This window comes from Ixodes scapularis, unplaced genomic scaffold, assembly GCF_016920785.2.
Source record: "Ixodes scapularis isolate PalLabHiFi unplaced genomic scaffold, ASM1692078v2 PGA_scaffold0__279_contigs__length_252992795, whole genome shotgun sequence".
NCBI lineage: Eukaryota > Metazoa > Arthropoda > Arachnida > Ixodida > Ixodidae > Ixodes > Ixodes scapularis.
Window position 1 is genome coordinate 74888482 of NW_024609835.1, and position 18288 is coordinate 74906769.

The window sequence follows — 18288 nt, forward strand, 5'->3', positions numbered from 1 at the left end:
AAAAATAAATCGTAAGCTGTATTAGGATCACCTTCATTGCAAACATCATCCCAGTTCAAATATGACACCATATCATAAAACAGTTGATGCTACTGGTAATAATATGACGAAAATAATCCCTGGAGAAGGGGAAAAAGAGGGACAAAGGACAAACATAAATCTCCAAACACAGCTAGGTGACTGGTGTGCGACCGAAAAAATCCGCCCGGGCCGGGTTATTCGCGCACCAGTCACCTAGCTGTGTTTGGAGATTTATGTTTGTCCTTTGTCCCTCTTGTTCCCCTTCTCCAGGGATTATTTTCGTCATTCTTGTCCAGCTCGCTTGCACCTTTGCATTTAATTGCATTATAATCATTAACAATGGTATTAATATATCTCTTTAAAACTGGAGCATCTAAAATTGGATCATTTGCCTTTCCATTTCTTGCAGATGGTAGAAAACAGAATAGTGGTAGGTGGTCGCTTAGATCACATGTTAAGATACCAGTAATTATATCGTCAGACGGATAGCTGGTAATACATAAGTCAATTAGTGTTTGCGATTCTGACGTAACTCGTGTTGGTGAATCAATTACATTCTTATATCCATGTGTTTGAATAACATCAAGAAATATCCTGCGTATAGGGCTTGAGGGCAGTAAATCTATCTTAAAATGACCAATCAATGTAACTGGTAAATTTAACGGTTCGACATGTTCAAGAAATTCGTCAATATAAGCCACAAATTCACATACCGATCCAGAGGGTGGACGGTAAATAAGAGATACAATGGATCCGACACACTTCACGACAATAGATTCACAGCAATCGTTAACATTGCTATATTCAGAAAGAACTTCATAAGAAATACCATCGTGAAAGTAAAGAGAAACGCCTCCGCCTGTTCGATTAACACGATACATTCCCTGACACGTATAACCTGCAAAGGGAATAACATCACTACTATCTGTATACCACGTTTCTGTGAACGCGAGCACATCAAACCTGTGGTTGAAAGAATCTAAAAAAAATCTCGACATCATCATACTTATTTTTCAAACTTCTAGCGTTTAAATAAAAAAAAAAAAAAGAAACGATGTTTTTTCGGAAAGTAACGCTGTTGTGAGTAAGCCTATATTGAACAAACTCCGGTCATGATAGTCTATTTTACTTGGCGTACTATTCATTGGAAGGGAAAAAAACACGATAACCCAGCGATAGTACACAGCCACTTACACTATCCTTTCTAGATCCTGTATGCATTCAATCTTAACTGTGCTGTCGCCCTGCTTCTTCCGCATAAACATTCTGCCATCTTTCTGCCACGCGAACTGATAGTGTTTTTCCTCGGTTTTTGCTCTCATCATCCACAGAAGATTTTTGTTCTGGGCAGTTAGGTTATCAAAAAGGCGCACATCAGATTGGTTATCTCGTAGACGCCCCTTCCTCTGCAGCCATTGATCACGTGTCACTCGCGATACAAAGCGAACTAGCACGGCTGGAATTTTGCTGTCTTTTGAGGGGAGCCGGTGAAAACCATCGATGTCACTCTCAGTCAGTTCCCTTAGATTCAGTTCTTTTGCCACATCATTTATTTTTTTAAGCAGATCTTCATTACTGCTTCGTGGAAGTCCGTGTATCTCCAGGTTCTGACGTCTACTGTACTGTTCGAGCTTGTTTACTTCCTGCTTTAGCATACTAACTTCTTCGCCACTGTTGGGAGCCTCCATCTTCTCGACCCGATTTTTAAGCTTGGTAATCTCGGTGGATTGCTGTTTCAGATCGTCATAGGCATCTGACATATCTGGACCGATGCTTCAATGTTGTCTACAGTTTCCTTAACCGTCATGAGGCTGTCGACTTTTTCCTTTACAGACATCAGGCTGTCAACAATTTCTTTCATTGCCAACAGTTCGGACAGTTTTTTGCTTATGCCAACTAGAGCCCTTCCAACATCGGTTTCATTATCACGCTTGGTTTCTACATTGAGTTTTCCACTTCGTGTTTTTGAGGCGGAGCAAGTCAGACATTTCCACATCTTTTTTTCCACTTCGTACGCTCCTTGATCTACATCGGAACATGAATCGAAATGATACCACGGTGCGATGATGTCAGCGTTCACGGGCAGAGCGGAATGAAGACGATCCGTGGCTTCGAACTGCAGGATTTGAAGATATATTACGTACAGAGCGATGTAATCGTCGCCACTGCTGCTGAACGAGTGTACCGAATGCACATCAAGTTCCTTCTTGTAGTCGTAGTTCCTTGATGACGTGTCTCCAGGCCAGGCGAGTGAGCCAATCGCAGAAGAAAGACCACGGTGCGATGATGTCAGCGTTCACGGGCAGCGGAATGAAGACGATCCGTGGCTTCGAACTGCAGGATTTGAAGATATATTACGTACAGAGCGATGTAATCGTCGCCACTGCTGCTGAACGAGTGTACCGAATGCACATCAAGTTCCTTCTTGTAGTCGTAGTTCCTTGATGACGTGTCTCCAGGCCAGGCGAGTGAGCCAATCGCAGAAGAAAGACCACGGTGCGATGATGTCAGCGTTCACGGGCAGCGGAATGAAGACGATCCGTGGCTTCGAACTGCAGGATTTGAAGATATATTACGTACAGAGCGATGTAATCGTCGCCACTGCTGCTGAACGAGTGTACCGAATGCACATCAAGTTCCTTCTTGTAGTCGTAGTTCCTTGATGACGTGTCTCCAGGCCAGGCGAGTGAGCCAATCGCAGAAGAAAGACCACGGTGCGATGATGTCAGCGTTCACGGGCAGCGGAATGAAGACGATCCGTGGCTTCGAACTGCAGGATTTGAAGATATATTACGTACAGAGCGATGTAATCGTCGCCACTGCTGCTGAACGAGTGTACCGAATGCACATCAAGTTCCTTCTTGTAGTCGTAGTTCCTTGATGACGTGTCTCCAGGCCAGGCGAGTGAGCCAATCGCAGAAGAAAGACCACGGTGCGATGATGTCAGCGTTCACGGGCAGCGGAATGAAGACGATCCGTGGCTTCGAACTGCAGGATTTGAAGATATATTACGTACAGAGCGATGTAATCGTCGCCACTGCTGCTGAACGAGTGTACCGAATGCACATCAAGTTCCTTCTTGTAGTCGTAGTTCCTTGATGACGTGTCTCCAGGCCAGGCGAGTGAGCCAATCGCAGAAGAAAGACCACGGTGCGATGATGTCAGCGTTCACGGGCAGCGGAATGAAGACGATCCGTGGCTTCGAACTGCAGGATTTGAAGATATATTACGTACAGAGCGATGTAATCGTCGCCACTGCTGCTGAACGAGTGTACCGAATGCACATCAAGTTCCTTCTTGTAGTCGTAGTTCCTTGATGACGTGTCTCCAGGCCAGGCGAGTGAGCCAATCGCAGAAGAAAGACCACGGTGCGATGATGTCAGCGTTCACGGGCAGCGGAATGAAGACGATCCGTGGCTTCGAACTGCAGGATTTGAAGATATATTAGGTACAGAGCGATGGTAATCGCCGCCATTGCTGCTGAACGAGTGAGAAACGTAAAATCAATAAGCTAATATAAAAATTTGGTTTGTACATACGAAGCTTTCAGCAGGTTTTAAGCTGCTAAGCAATTTAAGATATGAGCACGTGAAGTTGCCAGTGTAAACCAGCTGTTCAATGAAGACCACTGAAGATTCTTAGCGCCCTTCCCTTCGCCGATGGAAATTAAATAAAATCTGCCGTATCGTTTCTAGCGATAATACATATTAGTCAGGCAAATACCGAGTGATTATTTGTTTTATTTTTAGTGGATGAAACAGAAAGGGCAAAGTTATGTTTGCAAGGCATTTGAACTTTTTTTTAGGAAAAAAAATTGTTGTTGCGACCTAACGACACCTAGAGCTGCAGCCGCACTATTGATACTCGTGACAACCTTGTGTGGTAATGAAGTCAAAGCTCAAGGCGCCTGTGCTCTAGAGTATCTTGAGAAAGATTCAGGTCTATTTATAGACATTCTGTACTGCTAAGCTTTCACGAGAGGTTGTACCCGAGTATGAAACAGGTCGTCGAAGTAGAGATCGAAAGGTGACTGAGACAGGTGGACATTCTCCAACAAGGTGAAAAACCTATACTACCAGGCTGTTTCAGGCGGCTGTGTTGGATTCGCATTCGTTAGCCTCGCATTGCTTGGGATGGAAAATAAGTGAACTCTTGTCCTATCCTCTCTTTCTCTCTCCCCCATTCTCTTTCTTTATCTAGATCTCTATCTCTAAGAATAAAATGCATCTAGCTAAAGTGACCTTAACACCGGCGCACAAACTGCCTAAAAAAAATTGGAAATTCATATGGTGGGTGACCGCAAAACATTGTGAAAAGCTAGGTGCGAGTGAGCGGTTTACTCAGTTCTTGATGTGTAAAAATATCCTTGCAAAAGAAACGTTCCCGTAAATCTTCACGCGCTTGCCTCCGCCCTAATATCTACTTGCCACTGTTCCTCTTATCCGTTTCTCGTAGGCGGTTCCACTTTTCGTCGTATTTGTGATCGTCGAGCTCGCCTTCAACCTGCTTCACAGTAAGAGGGATCGCTTTCAAATTGACGACGGCCTCACATCGGTAAGCCAGGGAATGCTGCAAGAGCTGTCACGGTGAGTACCAATGAAAGTAGGGCTCATGTTGGAGTTATCGGTGGTCTTTTATAGTAGCGCGGTCCTCGGTTTTGCGTAATGTTTTCGCCCGAAGTAAAATTAAAATTAAAACCCCTCGATCGTCTTTTTTTTTTCACTACATAATTATTTTATATAAAATCTTTTTTTTTTTTTTTTTGTTTCTAAAAAATGCAGCCCCACTCTAAGGAGGGGGGCTGCATTTTTTTTTGTGAGATTCCAAATGTTAGAATGATGGGTTAAACAAAAATCTAAGAGGAATTTGATCGTACATGGAGGTTAGTGTGGATTATCGGTACCAATCGGCAAGGTCAAGAGCCTACCAGTAATAATTTCCAAAGGACGTCGAATGCAGTATTTTGTGCATCGATCAATCAAAAATGTAAAGACTTGCTTACTGTGTTCTGAATACCAAGGGGATAAATGAACTGTTTTATGAACGTTAGTAATGCATGAACGTTTTCCGAATGATTGGTTTGAATGCTTTGTAAGAGTTCGCGTGCACGTAGATTTTCACTTAAAGAAATAACTGCGATCAAATGCAAGCTACTGCAATAAAAGCACGTTATATAAAAATCTTGAAACTACCAGTTTGTAAAATCGTCGATTAGTACTAAAGGCGAAAGATCGCATAAGCTTCCCCGCTAAACGTTGCTTCAGTTATTCGGTGACTCAGGGCTGCAACAACTTCCCCTAACCTAACCTAACCTAACCTAACCTAACCTAACCTAACCTAACCTAACCCAACGTTCACCTTCCGCTTCGATTCTCAGACATTCCAACGTTCAAACGAAGCGAGAAGATTGCAAAACGTTTATACTAAATATTATGTCGTGATATCGTTGATTAGTACAAAACGTCAAGATCGCAGAAGCTTCCTCGCTAAAAGTTGCTGTGGTTATGCGGTTACCTGGGGCTTAAACAACTTCCCCTAGACCCTACGTGCGTCGCATACACTTAGCCTCGATGATCAGACTTTCAAAACCGCTAAAGAATGCGAAGATCTCATGCTGAAAGCACTAAAAATTATATCGATCTCCGAACACATCCTGGAATCCGAGCACCGCTACGGCAATGCGACTGATGCTGCCTCACAGGTGCTAATATCCAGAGCGATCTTGCGCAAAAAGGTTATAAAGTTTCATTCCACCCTACCTTCACGTTATACCCGCGCCAGAGAGCACGAAGAAGCGCGAAATCGTCGGCAAGCCGCGACATATCACGACTACCGCGCCAATCGCGCACCGAACGCACTCGCATCCACCAGCTCTTGGCGCCGCCATCTCACCGGTGACGTCACGGTTCTTGTTAGGTCACGTGACGAGTAGTATCTTTTGCGTGCAACATTGCGGCGACCCGGGAAAGGGGTGGAGTGTCACTTTTGAACTTCTGTTTTGGCGCTCTAAGTCCCTCTACCTCGTTGCTGGCAAGCTCGGTGCTTGCCAGCAACTTTTGAAAGGGGTCTATAGACCCTTTTCAGAAGTCCATCAAGCAACACTGGCAGTCTCTATTGCTTGCTCACGAAGCGCGTGATTGGATCGGAGTCCTCTCCAAACGCTGACGCAGGCAGAGCTGGCCAAATTACTAATATTTTGTAATTAAATTACATTACTAATTACTTTGCTGAAAATTGCTGAAATGTAATTAAATTACATTACAAATTACCACAGCCAGAAAGTAATTAATTACCATTACAAATTACTTTTAAAAGTAATGACATTACTTTCGCATTACTTTTGTATACTTTTACAGGCTGCGCCTACACAGGCACAGCCTGTGTAGGCGCAGTTTCAAACACTGCTGGCGGCTAAATTCTCGTGTTTTCCCACTGCATTTTGTGTTTCATGGTGCATGTATTTTCCCGAGGACATTGGAAAGCATTGTACTACATTTGAAAAAAAAAGCAGTAAACTATTTTTGTTGGGTACGCACGTGACAGAACGAATGCGACTGGAATGTTAGTTGTTGTTTTTTTGTTTTTTCTTTCTACGGTAAGTTTTTACGGCGCCGTTCGATTAGCCGCGTGTCAAACGACAAAGCGTTTAGCTGTCGAAATTAATTAACAACAGAAGATAGCCGAAAGGCATGCATTTTTCACGCTCACAAATAACATGTTTACCGATAGACAGAGGAACGCATGCGACTGATCCGTTTCTCACCCCAACCCGGACAACTATTTTTGGAGATGTTTGAGGACCCTACGCGGATTATCTCTGGGAGGGGGGAGAACTATTGTCATTGTTCGAAAAATCGCGTCGAGGACCGTTCCACCAGGGGCCTTAGTTCGACCTACTTCCCCTCCTTCGTTTCCCGAGAATGTCGAGCAGAAAAGCTCGAATGGCAGAAACTTACCAGCCCTATTTCTCACAGTGGAAGATAACACAGAGAGGGTACGCAGCATGCATCAGGAAAAGTAAGCGGACACTTTTAAGAAGGGCCAGAAAACGTCGAATGCAAAACCGCAAGACATAGGTAGAAAATCGCGCTGAGCCGGTTTTTACAGTTCAAGAGAGTGGCAGAAAATGTCTAGCTGACAGCGGGCGCGAGAGTCGCACCAGCCGCATTAGCATCAGCAACATAGCGGCGGCCAAAAAGCGTTTTTTGGAAAGGTGTAGAGGAAAAAGAAAAAGTAAAATAAAAAGAAAAGCGCTCTTGTGTATTGTGGACACAAAAAATATGCCTGGTGCGAAAAAGTAATTAGGTAATTTAATTACAATTACCGTCGCTGGAGTAATTCATTACATTACTAAATTACCTGCTACAAAAAGTAATGAATTACATTACTAATTACTGCAACAAGTAATTAAATTACTGTAATTTCATTACAGTAATTACATTACTGCCAGCTCTGGACGCAGGCCTCGTGTTCAATACATGCTCAGAGTACGCGAGCAAGCAGTGGCGGACAGGTGTTGGCGCCGACTCTGCCCACATGAGCGACACGCGCTTGGCGGCCGAAAGAGTTGGGTATGACTTAACGACTGGTCAGAGGTTTTTCGTGTTTTTTCGCGTTTAGTTACATCTTAGGGGAAAGGGAACGTGATATTCAAATTCGCGGGATAAAAATACTCTAAAATTCACCTCTAACTCGTTTAAAAAAAAAAAGATTTTTAAAAAACCTTTTGAGCTGTTTTTTTTTTTTTTAAGAAGTACTCCGGCGTTTTTTTATTATAGAGTTCTTGATATACCTGAAAACTTGCTAAACAGACCAACAAGCATCGCTGAAATGGCAATCCAAATATTAGGCCAAAATATTTTTTCTCGCGAAGTTCTTTAATTTACAATTTTGGTCCTCGCCGTGTTTTTCAAAGTGAAAGTCTCTAATGGCAACAATAAAAAAGTCACGACCGCGGGAACAACGAAAACGTGGCGACCACAATAAAAAAGTGACGTTGAAGACAACATTATGTAGTATTGCCCTATCAAGGTAACTTCAGTTTTATACAGATTAGCTATGCCGATAGTAAAGCGGAGAATGGAGGAATGGGCAGAAGATGTGCAAATAGCGGGTGAGCTCTAAAATCGATTCCGAAGAGATAGAGGACTGGAAGGTAACTTATTCGTCATCGCTCACCGTATAGAAATAGCAATGAAGAACCAAATCCCTTTATGTTTAGCTTATTTGGACATCAAAAGAGCGTACGATAATGCAAGCCAGGAAAAACTCTGGGGTCAGCTGAAGGAGTATAATTTAGATACAAATTTGGTCAGGTTTCTTCAGCAGGTGGCACACAGGCAATGAGGAAGTTATAACATGGGAAGCAGAAACTACACAACCATCAGCAATAGAAAGAAGGCTCAGGCAGGGCTGTCCACTGTCACCTTTACTCTTTATAATATATCTCGGTGAAATGAAGAAGAAATTAGAGCAGACTAACTTAGGTTTTGATGTGAGCTATAATGAAAGATGAAGAAATGTAATACAGGCAATACCAGGACTGATGTATGCGGACGACATAGTACTCATGGCAGGTAATTAGGATTCATTACAGGAACTAGCTAGAATATGTGGGGAGGAAAGGAACACCTTGGGAATGAGTATGAGTAGTGACAAGTCTGGAGTGATGATGTTTAACGACAAAAAAAAAGTAACTTCTGAGGATACAAAACATTGTAATAGACCATGCAGGAAAATGCAAACATCTGGGAGTCTGGCTCAATGGGGAAAGGAAATATCTGCAGGAACACGAAGAGAATATAATTAGAAAATTAAAAATAAATTAATCTATTATGAAGCTCAAGGCACTATGAATCTATAATGTACTTGAAGTGGTCAGTGGTATATGGAAAGAAGTAATGGTAACAGGACTGTCTTTTGGCAATGATGTACTGCGCAGAAAATCAGAGGTTCAATCAGTATTAGAAATTCAACAAAGAAGCGTAGGCAGATTGGCACTGGGAGCACATGGAAGGACACCAAATGAAAGAGTACAGGGTGACATGGGCTGGTCATCGACATTCTAACAAAGGTTAACCGAAATGGATGATACGCGGTTGGCACGGAACGTATTCAAGTATTGATACATGAAAACATTAAACACAAAATGGACGACGCAAACCCCGAAGCTTACTTTTAGATTCCTACACACTAGTGATGGCGCTTGGCAGACTACTTCAGTGGGAAGGGGAGTGAAAGAGGCAGAAAGTGTGGGAGGGAAGAATGCAGGAAAAATCAGCTCTAACAATGTACTGGTCGCAAAAGCAGGACGTAAGAAAGGAAAATGTGTTTGACAATTCACTAAGACGTGTTTTACTGTTTCCGGTGAGAAGGGGAGTTTTGAGGACAAGGAAGTATAGGGCTAAATTTCAGGAGACAGACACATCATGTGCCGATTGCCATAATGGGAGCTAGACACTAGAGCACTTGGTTTTAAAGTTCACGGGGCTTCATCCTGCCCTCCCTGAAGGCGTAACGGATTTTGCCCGGGCCTTGGCTTTTGCTGGTGAGGATGGAAGGACGGAAGAGGAAAGGATTACAGTCACGAAAAGACCATTAGAAGATATTGTAGTGAGTGCGCAGGTGAGCTGGTGGAAATTAACCATTCTGATATTAGCCTGAGACCGAGGCAGGAAAAGAGGAAGTTTCAAAGTAGAAGAAAAACGAACAGTCGAGGATACGTCTCTATTTCTTTTTCTTCTACTTTGAAACTTCCTCTTTTCCTACCTCAGTCTCAGGCTAACATCAGAACGATTAGAAGGTTGATGAAAACTATCTAGGGAGAATTTAATGACATATAACTGAATAGCACCGCTGGGGACAGGCGGGACAGCGTAGAATTGGGACACTCTCCCGAGTGGCTTCGGTCCAAAGTGTCAACCCTGCCTCCCAGTGGGTCCGGTGCTGGGATAACACCGACAAGGTATGACCAGAGGAAAATCGGCGACTCCTTCGCCGGGGGAAAGAAGCAGGGGTGATGTTTTTCGTTTTTTTGCCCGATCCTATTGTATTGTATATTGTATTAGAAGGGCTTCAGGAATCGTATGTTTTTCTTTTTTGACATAGGCTAGGTGGCGCAAGCTACCGCCGTAACAAAGGGTAACATTTATCTATCCAGCGGAAGGCAGGGGCCCAATATTTGTAGAGTAGACTTTTTACCTAATTTATTACAAGCAGTTTCATGGTGCCAAATGAATGCTTCAGAAATTCACTCCAGCACCCACGCAGCAGCACGAAAACAAATGCTCGGCCTATAGTTCATAATAACTCTTCTGAATTTCTCGATACTAAATGGCATACCGGAAAGGGAAAAGGCAGGTGATTCCGAAAATAGAGTTAGTTAGGGCAGCTCGAAAAATCGCCGGAGTACCGACTATATTATCTGCTACTAGAACGTAATTCACTGCGCTCACAAAGATAATGCATCCTCGATATGTATCAAGACAGTTGTAAGTGTGTCATTGGATCTCGTTTACTAAAAAAATGCAGTGCGTATATACATATTTTTTGCTTTTGAAAACATTTTCTACGCGAAATTATACTTGCGAATTCGTTTATGAAACACGTCAAACAGCACCTCACGTCTTTCATACAAGGCCCTAATAAGTCCCATTATCGAGTGTGCAAAAATCGTGAGGGCCCAGCATACCGTGACAAATTGTGCCAATCTAGAAAAAAAATTCAGCGACTAGCCTTCAGAGTTATCTTTAACAAATATAGTCGCGCTTATTCTCCCACAGAACTATGCCAGCCCTAAGATCTCCGAACTTTAAAATCTAAAAGAAAATATGACAGCATTACATTTTATTCTGGATTATTCATATTCACATAAAACTAAATAAATCAAATGACTTCGACATTCGTACTAATAAATTATCACTGCATTTTTCCCGAATGTACGTCCGTCTGTACGAAATGATTGTTTCAACATAATTTTGTTCTAGAGCAATAAAGAAATAGGATATGCTACCGAAAGCCACGGTTCTATCAGCGTCACTAAGTTCGTTTGTTAAAAGACTGAAAGATTGTTTCGCATGCCACTCAATAAATTCACCATGTTTAACCGCACTCAGTATTTTATTAAATCCTGATCATGTGTTCTTGTTTTTCGCTGATTTTTAATCGAGGTATATATAGAAACCCTTGCAAACGTGTTTTTGTTTGTTTTCACGAGCAACTTGTTAGTTTGTACCAGCGACCTGCATGTTTTTCATTACGTATTTTTCATCTACCCTGTTATAGCCCCAAAATGGCTGATAATAATAATAAATAAAAATTAATGAAAAAATGAACATGATAAAAAACAGTGTGCAGGTATTAAGAAGTAGTACCACTGGCTTTCCACCTGATGATATAAACTAAATTTAACTTATTTTGATTTTAGCCTTATTAATCGTTGATCGGTCTTTTATAATCTGGCAACGTCCCTAAGGTAACATCCGTAAATGTGATAATACTCACAATGGGTTGGGTACATCATTTAACGAGAGATAAAATTTAGAACAAACTTTGAAGTGTGTATGTAGGGAGTAGGGGAAAATGGAGCGTAAATGTTCCGATGCAAGATGGCGCAATATACCGCCCCACACAAAAAGTATAACAGCTAATACCATCCACCCATCCACCCATTGCTGCACTTGCTTACTTCGCACAATCGTTGCCCAATGATGGTCACTGAATTCTTTCAGGATTTTTTCGGAGGGGGCTGTTCTTGCGAGCTACGTCTACGTCTACAACAACTACAGGATTGTAACGTTGCCATGGGACTCTGTTTTCACCTGGTTCTTCGCCCTCTTGGCTGTGGACTTCGCCTATTACTGGGTGCACCGTTGCAGCCATGGTAAGTGAACATTTCAAAAGCGGTGTCATTGACTTTATTGAGACGTAATACATTGTTCTTTTTTCCACGCATTCCGAAGAAATGAACCTAGCATGGGCTGGCCACCAAGTGCATCACAGCTCCGAATTTTACAACCTTACGACTGCTTTGCGGCAGTCGGTACTGCAGGCGTACTTCGATCCCGTGAGTCCTGCACACATCATGTTCACGCAAACCATTTAGAATTTTTCTAAACAATAAGTTGTGCGAACATATTATATTTATCTTTTCGAATGAGATGAGTGTCTATTAACGAATGCCGGTGCGAATGAGAGACAATGGTTTCTGGGTCGAGGTATACGTCTCGCTTTTATGTGGGGCCTGTCACGAAAAACACGTATACCTACGAGTATATTACTGTTCTAATGTACGTCGTTAATACAATTTTCAATCTCTCCCTGAATCTATGATGTTCTTAATATACGGACTCGGGGTCGCACTATTGTACATCATGCAAAAGACAGTCTGCATACAGATTCGAACGCGAGTTACCGCGAGATCCTTGCTTCAAAAGCCGCATGGCAATCAGTTCAAGCAGAAACTTGGCACGTGACATTCGAATCACGGATTTTGATCACGGAAGCTAGTGTTTGCAGACTGCCCTTTGTATGATGTATGTGCAGTGTGATCCCGGCTACACTCTGTGCACCTTAAAGAGGTACTCTGGCGACTTTTTGAACTACCTCAACTCACTATATTTTCTGATTCCCCGGCCTTTACCCTTTCCGGTTTGACGTGACTAACGCATACCTTGTAATGTGAAACGAAGGGGTCCAGTGCACGAGCAGTATCCTGATCAGACGATATTTTTGTCTCTTGAACAACAAAGTCAATATGTTTCTTTAACAGGAGCTTGTACAATTGAGATTGCCTTGCGCGTGAACACGGTCCTCTGACGTTGATGGTAGCGAAGCTGAGGGAAGGAGAAGTCAGGAAGGTTTTAGTTAGTGTAGGAGCACATCGTCATCATCCCTCACGTCCAGGGCTCCAGATTGCGATATTTGGTTGTAGAGGAACTCTCGCACCGCAGATGTCTTGCGTTTCACCTCGCCTCCCTCGTCGCTCTTGCTTTTGGCAATAATACCTGTAGCGGAGGGCTGGGCGTTATTTTCGTCGTAGGAAAAGGTCGTTTCAACGATGTGCCACTGGACGTGGCGGCGCGTTCGCATCGAGCTATTGCTTGATGGCATGGTAGCTCAGGTGGTGCATTAAGGGATGGGTATTCGCTATCCGACCAATTTCTCTTCGTTTCCGTGACACACTAAGCTGGTATGGTGTTTACGGTCCTGGAAGGGTGGTGGAAGACTCCGAACCAGAACTCAGTTCTTTTGGTCGCTGTATAGACGTTTCCATCTAGGTCCTTTGTGCCTTGATAGGGGAAGAGGCGATGTCGCCTACTGCATCAACGACTACACTAATATCCATAAGATGATCCTGGAAAACGTCGTCTGTTCGGCTTCTCGACAGCCGTAGCTTGTCTGCGTAGGTGGTGACGCACTCACTCGCGTCGTGTCCGTAGCGTTGGCACTCGCCGCGCCTCAGGATTCTGCACTCACGCGGATGTGACCGATTCTGTTGCACCGAAGGTACAGCGGTGGCCTACCAGGAACGAGCGCTAGGCTTGGACAGCCGAAGGCCGTGAGCTGAGGCAGAATATTCGTTGCCTTCATTCCTTTTCTAAGTGTCAGGGTCACCTCTTTGTTGAGCGTTTCTACTTGATCTATTCCAGTGCACTTCCACTTTTCTCGTGCAATGGAACGGACTGTGCCAAAAGGCGCCAGTGCCTCTTCGATTCTCTGGTTTTCTATGTGTACAGGTAACCAGAGAAGTTTCAGTTTCACACTTCTGGTGTCGAGGTCAATTATGAGCCATCTGCGTCCCTTAATGGTAAGCTCCATTATGTTTACAAGCTTAGTTTTAGTTAAGGCGTTTCCATATGTCACCATCCAGATATGGCTCATCTGAAATTGGCCTATTCCGATGATGTCTTGGGCGTCCTCGTAAGGTGTCACGGAAGTCTGGGGCTCGGTAGGGTCATGCGGCGAAATCGCCATGAAGAAAGACGGAGTTCAGGCTCAAGTTACCTGTGGGTAAGACAAGGTTGCACGATCCGGTATTCATTGGTCATCATATCAGTAGTGCTGGCCGAAGCCTCAGTGGTTCCCCGGCCGGTGGCCGGTACATCTTCCTTGGAGGGCATCGGAAACACGACGGCGTCTTCTTCTTTCTCCCTGAGCTACTCTACATGAAATAATCGTTTTTCCTGACAACATAGACTTGTGGATGTCCTTGGGCATAGGCAGCTTCCTCTCGTGGAGCTCAAAGTACGATAGTTTTAGCATTGGAATTTTCAGACAGACGAGGGGAGCTCCTCGTTCGTGGTAATGCATCCGGTCGACTGTAGGTCGGAAAGTTTGCTGCCAATTTCCCTGCAGTAAAAGCCCTTGCCAGGCTCGAAGTCGGGCAGCACCACGGATTGATCACATTCGCGCCTAGTAAACAAATCGTACGCATGCATATTCAGCTCGAAGTACGCACTTCGTGCTTGACGTCTGCGTGTTTTTCAAGCTCTTACCACTTCGTTTTCGTAACACGAGCGCTGTCTTTAGTCGTGAGAAGGGGCAACGAATCGGTGACATTTTCGTGCAAATCGGCTTGGTGCACGTCGGGTGTGTCGTACGGAATGAATCCTAATTGTTTAAATCGATCCAAAATTTCTTTTTCGGAGGAAAAAAGATTTGCCGGTACCGCGAACGACAGTTCAGTAGTAGAGGAAGAAAATTCTGTTCTGGGTAGTTGTGCTCTCATATGTCGTACAACTAAAAACCTCGGCGAGCACAAACACCCTGTCAGTGTCCCTTTAAGGGTGAGCGGAGTATAGGGTGACTCAACGCCCGTCGTCCGCCGCCATCGCCGACCAGCCCGCGAGTCTCACGAGACGCGATAGACCACTGCAGTGGATACGACGCCATGTTGAGAATTACGCAGTGAACGCACAGAATGCTTCCGGTTGTCTGTGCAACTTTTTTTTTTTTAAATCAACGTATTTGCAGCTTTTTAGAAACCACAAAAAATGGGTTTCGTATTCTGTCGCTTTATTTTTAATATTGAGTGTGTGGCTTCGATGACCCACGAGTTTGATTAAATTTGGTGGTTATGCCTAAATCTTAGCATACGGCCCGTGACCACGGAGTTCTAAGAGAGTGAGCGCAACTCAAACCGGCCAGTTTTCCATCGGCGGTTTTCGGGCAGAAAGAGACCGAATTTCGAGTCGAAAATTCTGTTCTGGGTAGTTTGGCTCTCACACGTCGTACAACTAAAACCCTCGGCGAGCATAAATACTCTGTCTGTGTCCCTTAAAGGGTGAACGGAATATAGGGTGACTCGGTAGAGAGTTTTAGCAGATCGTTTTTTTGCCCCGATAATGATACCTCCTCTCCTCTCCGGCGGCCTTGGGCTGCATCGTATCGTTATCGGGTGTCGTTTTCCGGGCGAAAACAATTATCTGCTAAAACTCTCCCACGACTGCCCTTCTGCTTAGAGTGATATGCCATCTTTTGTAATACCCGATGACGACAGCACGCGCTCACAAGGAAAATACGAAGAAATCGTCGTAAACAAAAAGTCGCCGCAGCGCAGTCAGCTCCAAGAGCGCGTGCAGGGACACGCTCTTCACGTGTTTCAGAACGAAAAATAAAAATAAGCGTTCCAAACAAAATGGCCAGATGTCATCACCCTAAACAACGCGCACATGAAAGCACCCTAACCCCGGCTTAAGTGTTTATCGCAACAAACAATTGGTGACTCTGGCGCCAGACCGTGCGGTGCCGATTTTCATCGCTGGTAGGTGGCCGCGTTCACGGCGTTGACAATGCCCGGAGCGCGAGCTGTACTTTGAACTTTGTTTCGGTTTAGGTACTTCGTACACTATACAGAATGAAATAGGTTACCATCATAGTCGCGCTCTGGCACCAACACCTAAAGAAAGACAAAGATATTGGGGTGTGTGTATGTTTTTACAACCTAAAGTTGTATCCGTGCCAAATGGGCAACTCGAATGCCATTTACAACGAATGACATTAGCCCCAAGTATTTTTCGACTGGTGCTACACGGCCTGCACGAATGGCATTCGCTGCGAATGTCATTTGCCACTGAAGGGGTTTGGCGGAACTCATTCGCATTTGGTCACGGGCCAAATGTGTAGCCCCTTTCCCAGGCCCTAATTAAAAAAAACACCAATGTTATAACGTTAATCAAAGTGTACCCGAACAGAAAGTTATTTATTTGTGTTTGTTTTTATGTATGCATTTTTTTATACTAGATTTGAAGCGCGGCTTGTCACATAATTGCAAGCGGCTGCTCTTTAACCCAATTAGACTCAGGCAGCTTCGCCAGCTGCGTCGCCATCCTTTTCGCGTTTCTTCTCGGTCTTGTTACGTTTTGTCCCAGCTTCAAAGTTTCTTCGGATGGAGCTGCAAGCGCCACAAGAAACCACCTTTGGTTTCTTGGGTACCGCCAACGCGATCGGTGCACTGGGCGGTGCGCAGCGAAAGCAGCTTCCTGAGCCATGGAGTTCGAGAGCAGCTGCTCTTCGATTTCACGAACGCGAGAGTGAGCGCCCTCAGCTTCGGCTTCGAGCCTCTCGGCCCGGTGCTTGGTGCGGAAATAAATAAGGGCGCTCACTAACCGTCGCGCCCGTTCATCGTCCTCCGGTACAAGGACCGACGCTCGCGACTGTACAGGCGCCATTTCCTTTCGCTTTGGTCAGCTTGTCTTTGGTTTTGGCTTATTGCGGCTAGAGCAATTGGAGCGTCACCACCAAATGAAGTACAGCGGAAACGCGAAAAACACAAAGATAGAAAAATTTGTTTAAAACTACCAATAGACACTTTTTAGAGATCATAACCTTGAACAAACGTATTTAGCTTACAAAAAGACTTTACAATTAGTTTTCTTCGGAGAGCAGGCGCTATCATCATCATGGCGCAAAATGACATTCGAAGTGTACGTGTAGCGCGGGCTTGAAATGTAATGTCATTCGGCGCCCGGATGACATTCGCCCTGAAGGGCATTTGCCATGTCCGTGTGGCACGGGTACAAAATCTGCCTCAACGGGCGACTTGTCTCATAACCGTAGATGAGAAATTTAGCCGGTGAAGTACAACCGCTAGCCTGGGGTCTTTAACGTGCATCACGCCGTAGTGATACACGACCGCACGCCGGTACGATGCTCATCGAGATTGGAACGGGCAGGTGGTGGGGATTGAACCCAGGATCCCTGGGTTCTGCAGCACGAGTTTTCGCTTCTATGGAACCATAGAGTTATTATAATGTACGCTAGAGGTTCAATTGGCGCTAATGTGCTGTTGCAAATTGAAGCAGACAGCAAGCAGTCCGAAATTGACTTCCGGCAATGCATTTCTACGGAAAAAATTGAGTGCATTTCCTCTCTGCGCTCGATTATAAGAGCAAATATCACGAATAATTCGTAATTACTAGGCACATTGGAACATTTCCCAGACACGCAGATGAAATAATTGGTCAGTTACGGCGTTTTTATTTTAAAATCGCGGCATGAAAAACGGTGCTAAAACCGCTTCGTACATGTATTTATGTGCACTGTCGGGCACTGCTAGCGCGAACACGGCGTCAGCGCTTTCCAGCATGAGGGATATACATGCCGAACGAACGAAGAACATCTGTAAAACCAAGAGAGACGGCAAGAACTACGCAGTAACACTGGATAAGTAACTCCTTGTGCTTGCAGACGATCAAAATAAATTGAAAGTCACGTAATGTAGTCCGATTTGCAATAAATCAGTACTGCTTTATTCTTTCTGCTGATGAATATAAGCGAAGATGCTTGTTCTCTGTTCAAATCATCACCCGCAGGCTCTAAATCTTTCCAAATAGGGAGAAGCCAGAGAACAGATGCACGATAAAAACTGCCCAACATAGGAAATAATAAGAAAACACACCTTTCGTAGCCCACGTACTTTATTATTTACGTTTCGAACTTTTTTTTTTTTTTTTTTACCATTTCTAAAGATGCACGACGGGGTCATTTTTATATAGTGAGAGGACAGGCATATTAGCAATATATAAGCACCAACGGAATGCTGGCGAACTTTGGGCATATTCTACATTCCTTTCGATTGTTATTTTGCTTAGAATCGTCGCTCGTTTTCACATACCTGCCATGGAACAGAGGTTTGGGCCTGAAATATAGCGAAGTTTAACATCGTTCAGTGGTAAAGGAAAAATGCTGCAACTAAAGCAATTACACTTTCACAATATTAATAAAGGTACATACTATCCGGTACAACCAAAATAACAAAAGTTATTA

At 44.1% G+C, this 18288-nt stretch overlaps 1 protein-coding gene across 1 annotated transcript in view; it reads left to right on the top strand.

Annotated features, from left to right (window-relative positions):
* Positions 1-18288, top strand: part of LOC8037283 (alkylglycerol monooxygenase) — a 57742-nt gene that overhangs the window by 12362 nt on the left and 27092 nt on the right. Inside the window, exons 2-4 of the mRNA XM_029966615.4 lie at positions 4477-4607; positions 11751-11902; positions 11982-12085. Of these exons, the coding sequence (XP_029822475.2) occupies positions 4477-4607; positions 11751-11902; positions 11982-12085 (387 nt within the window). The remainder of the gene's footprint in view (positions 1-4476; positions 4608-11750; positions 11903-11981; positions 12086-18288) is intronic.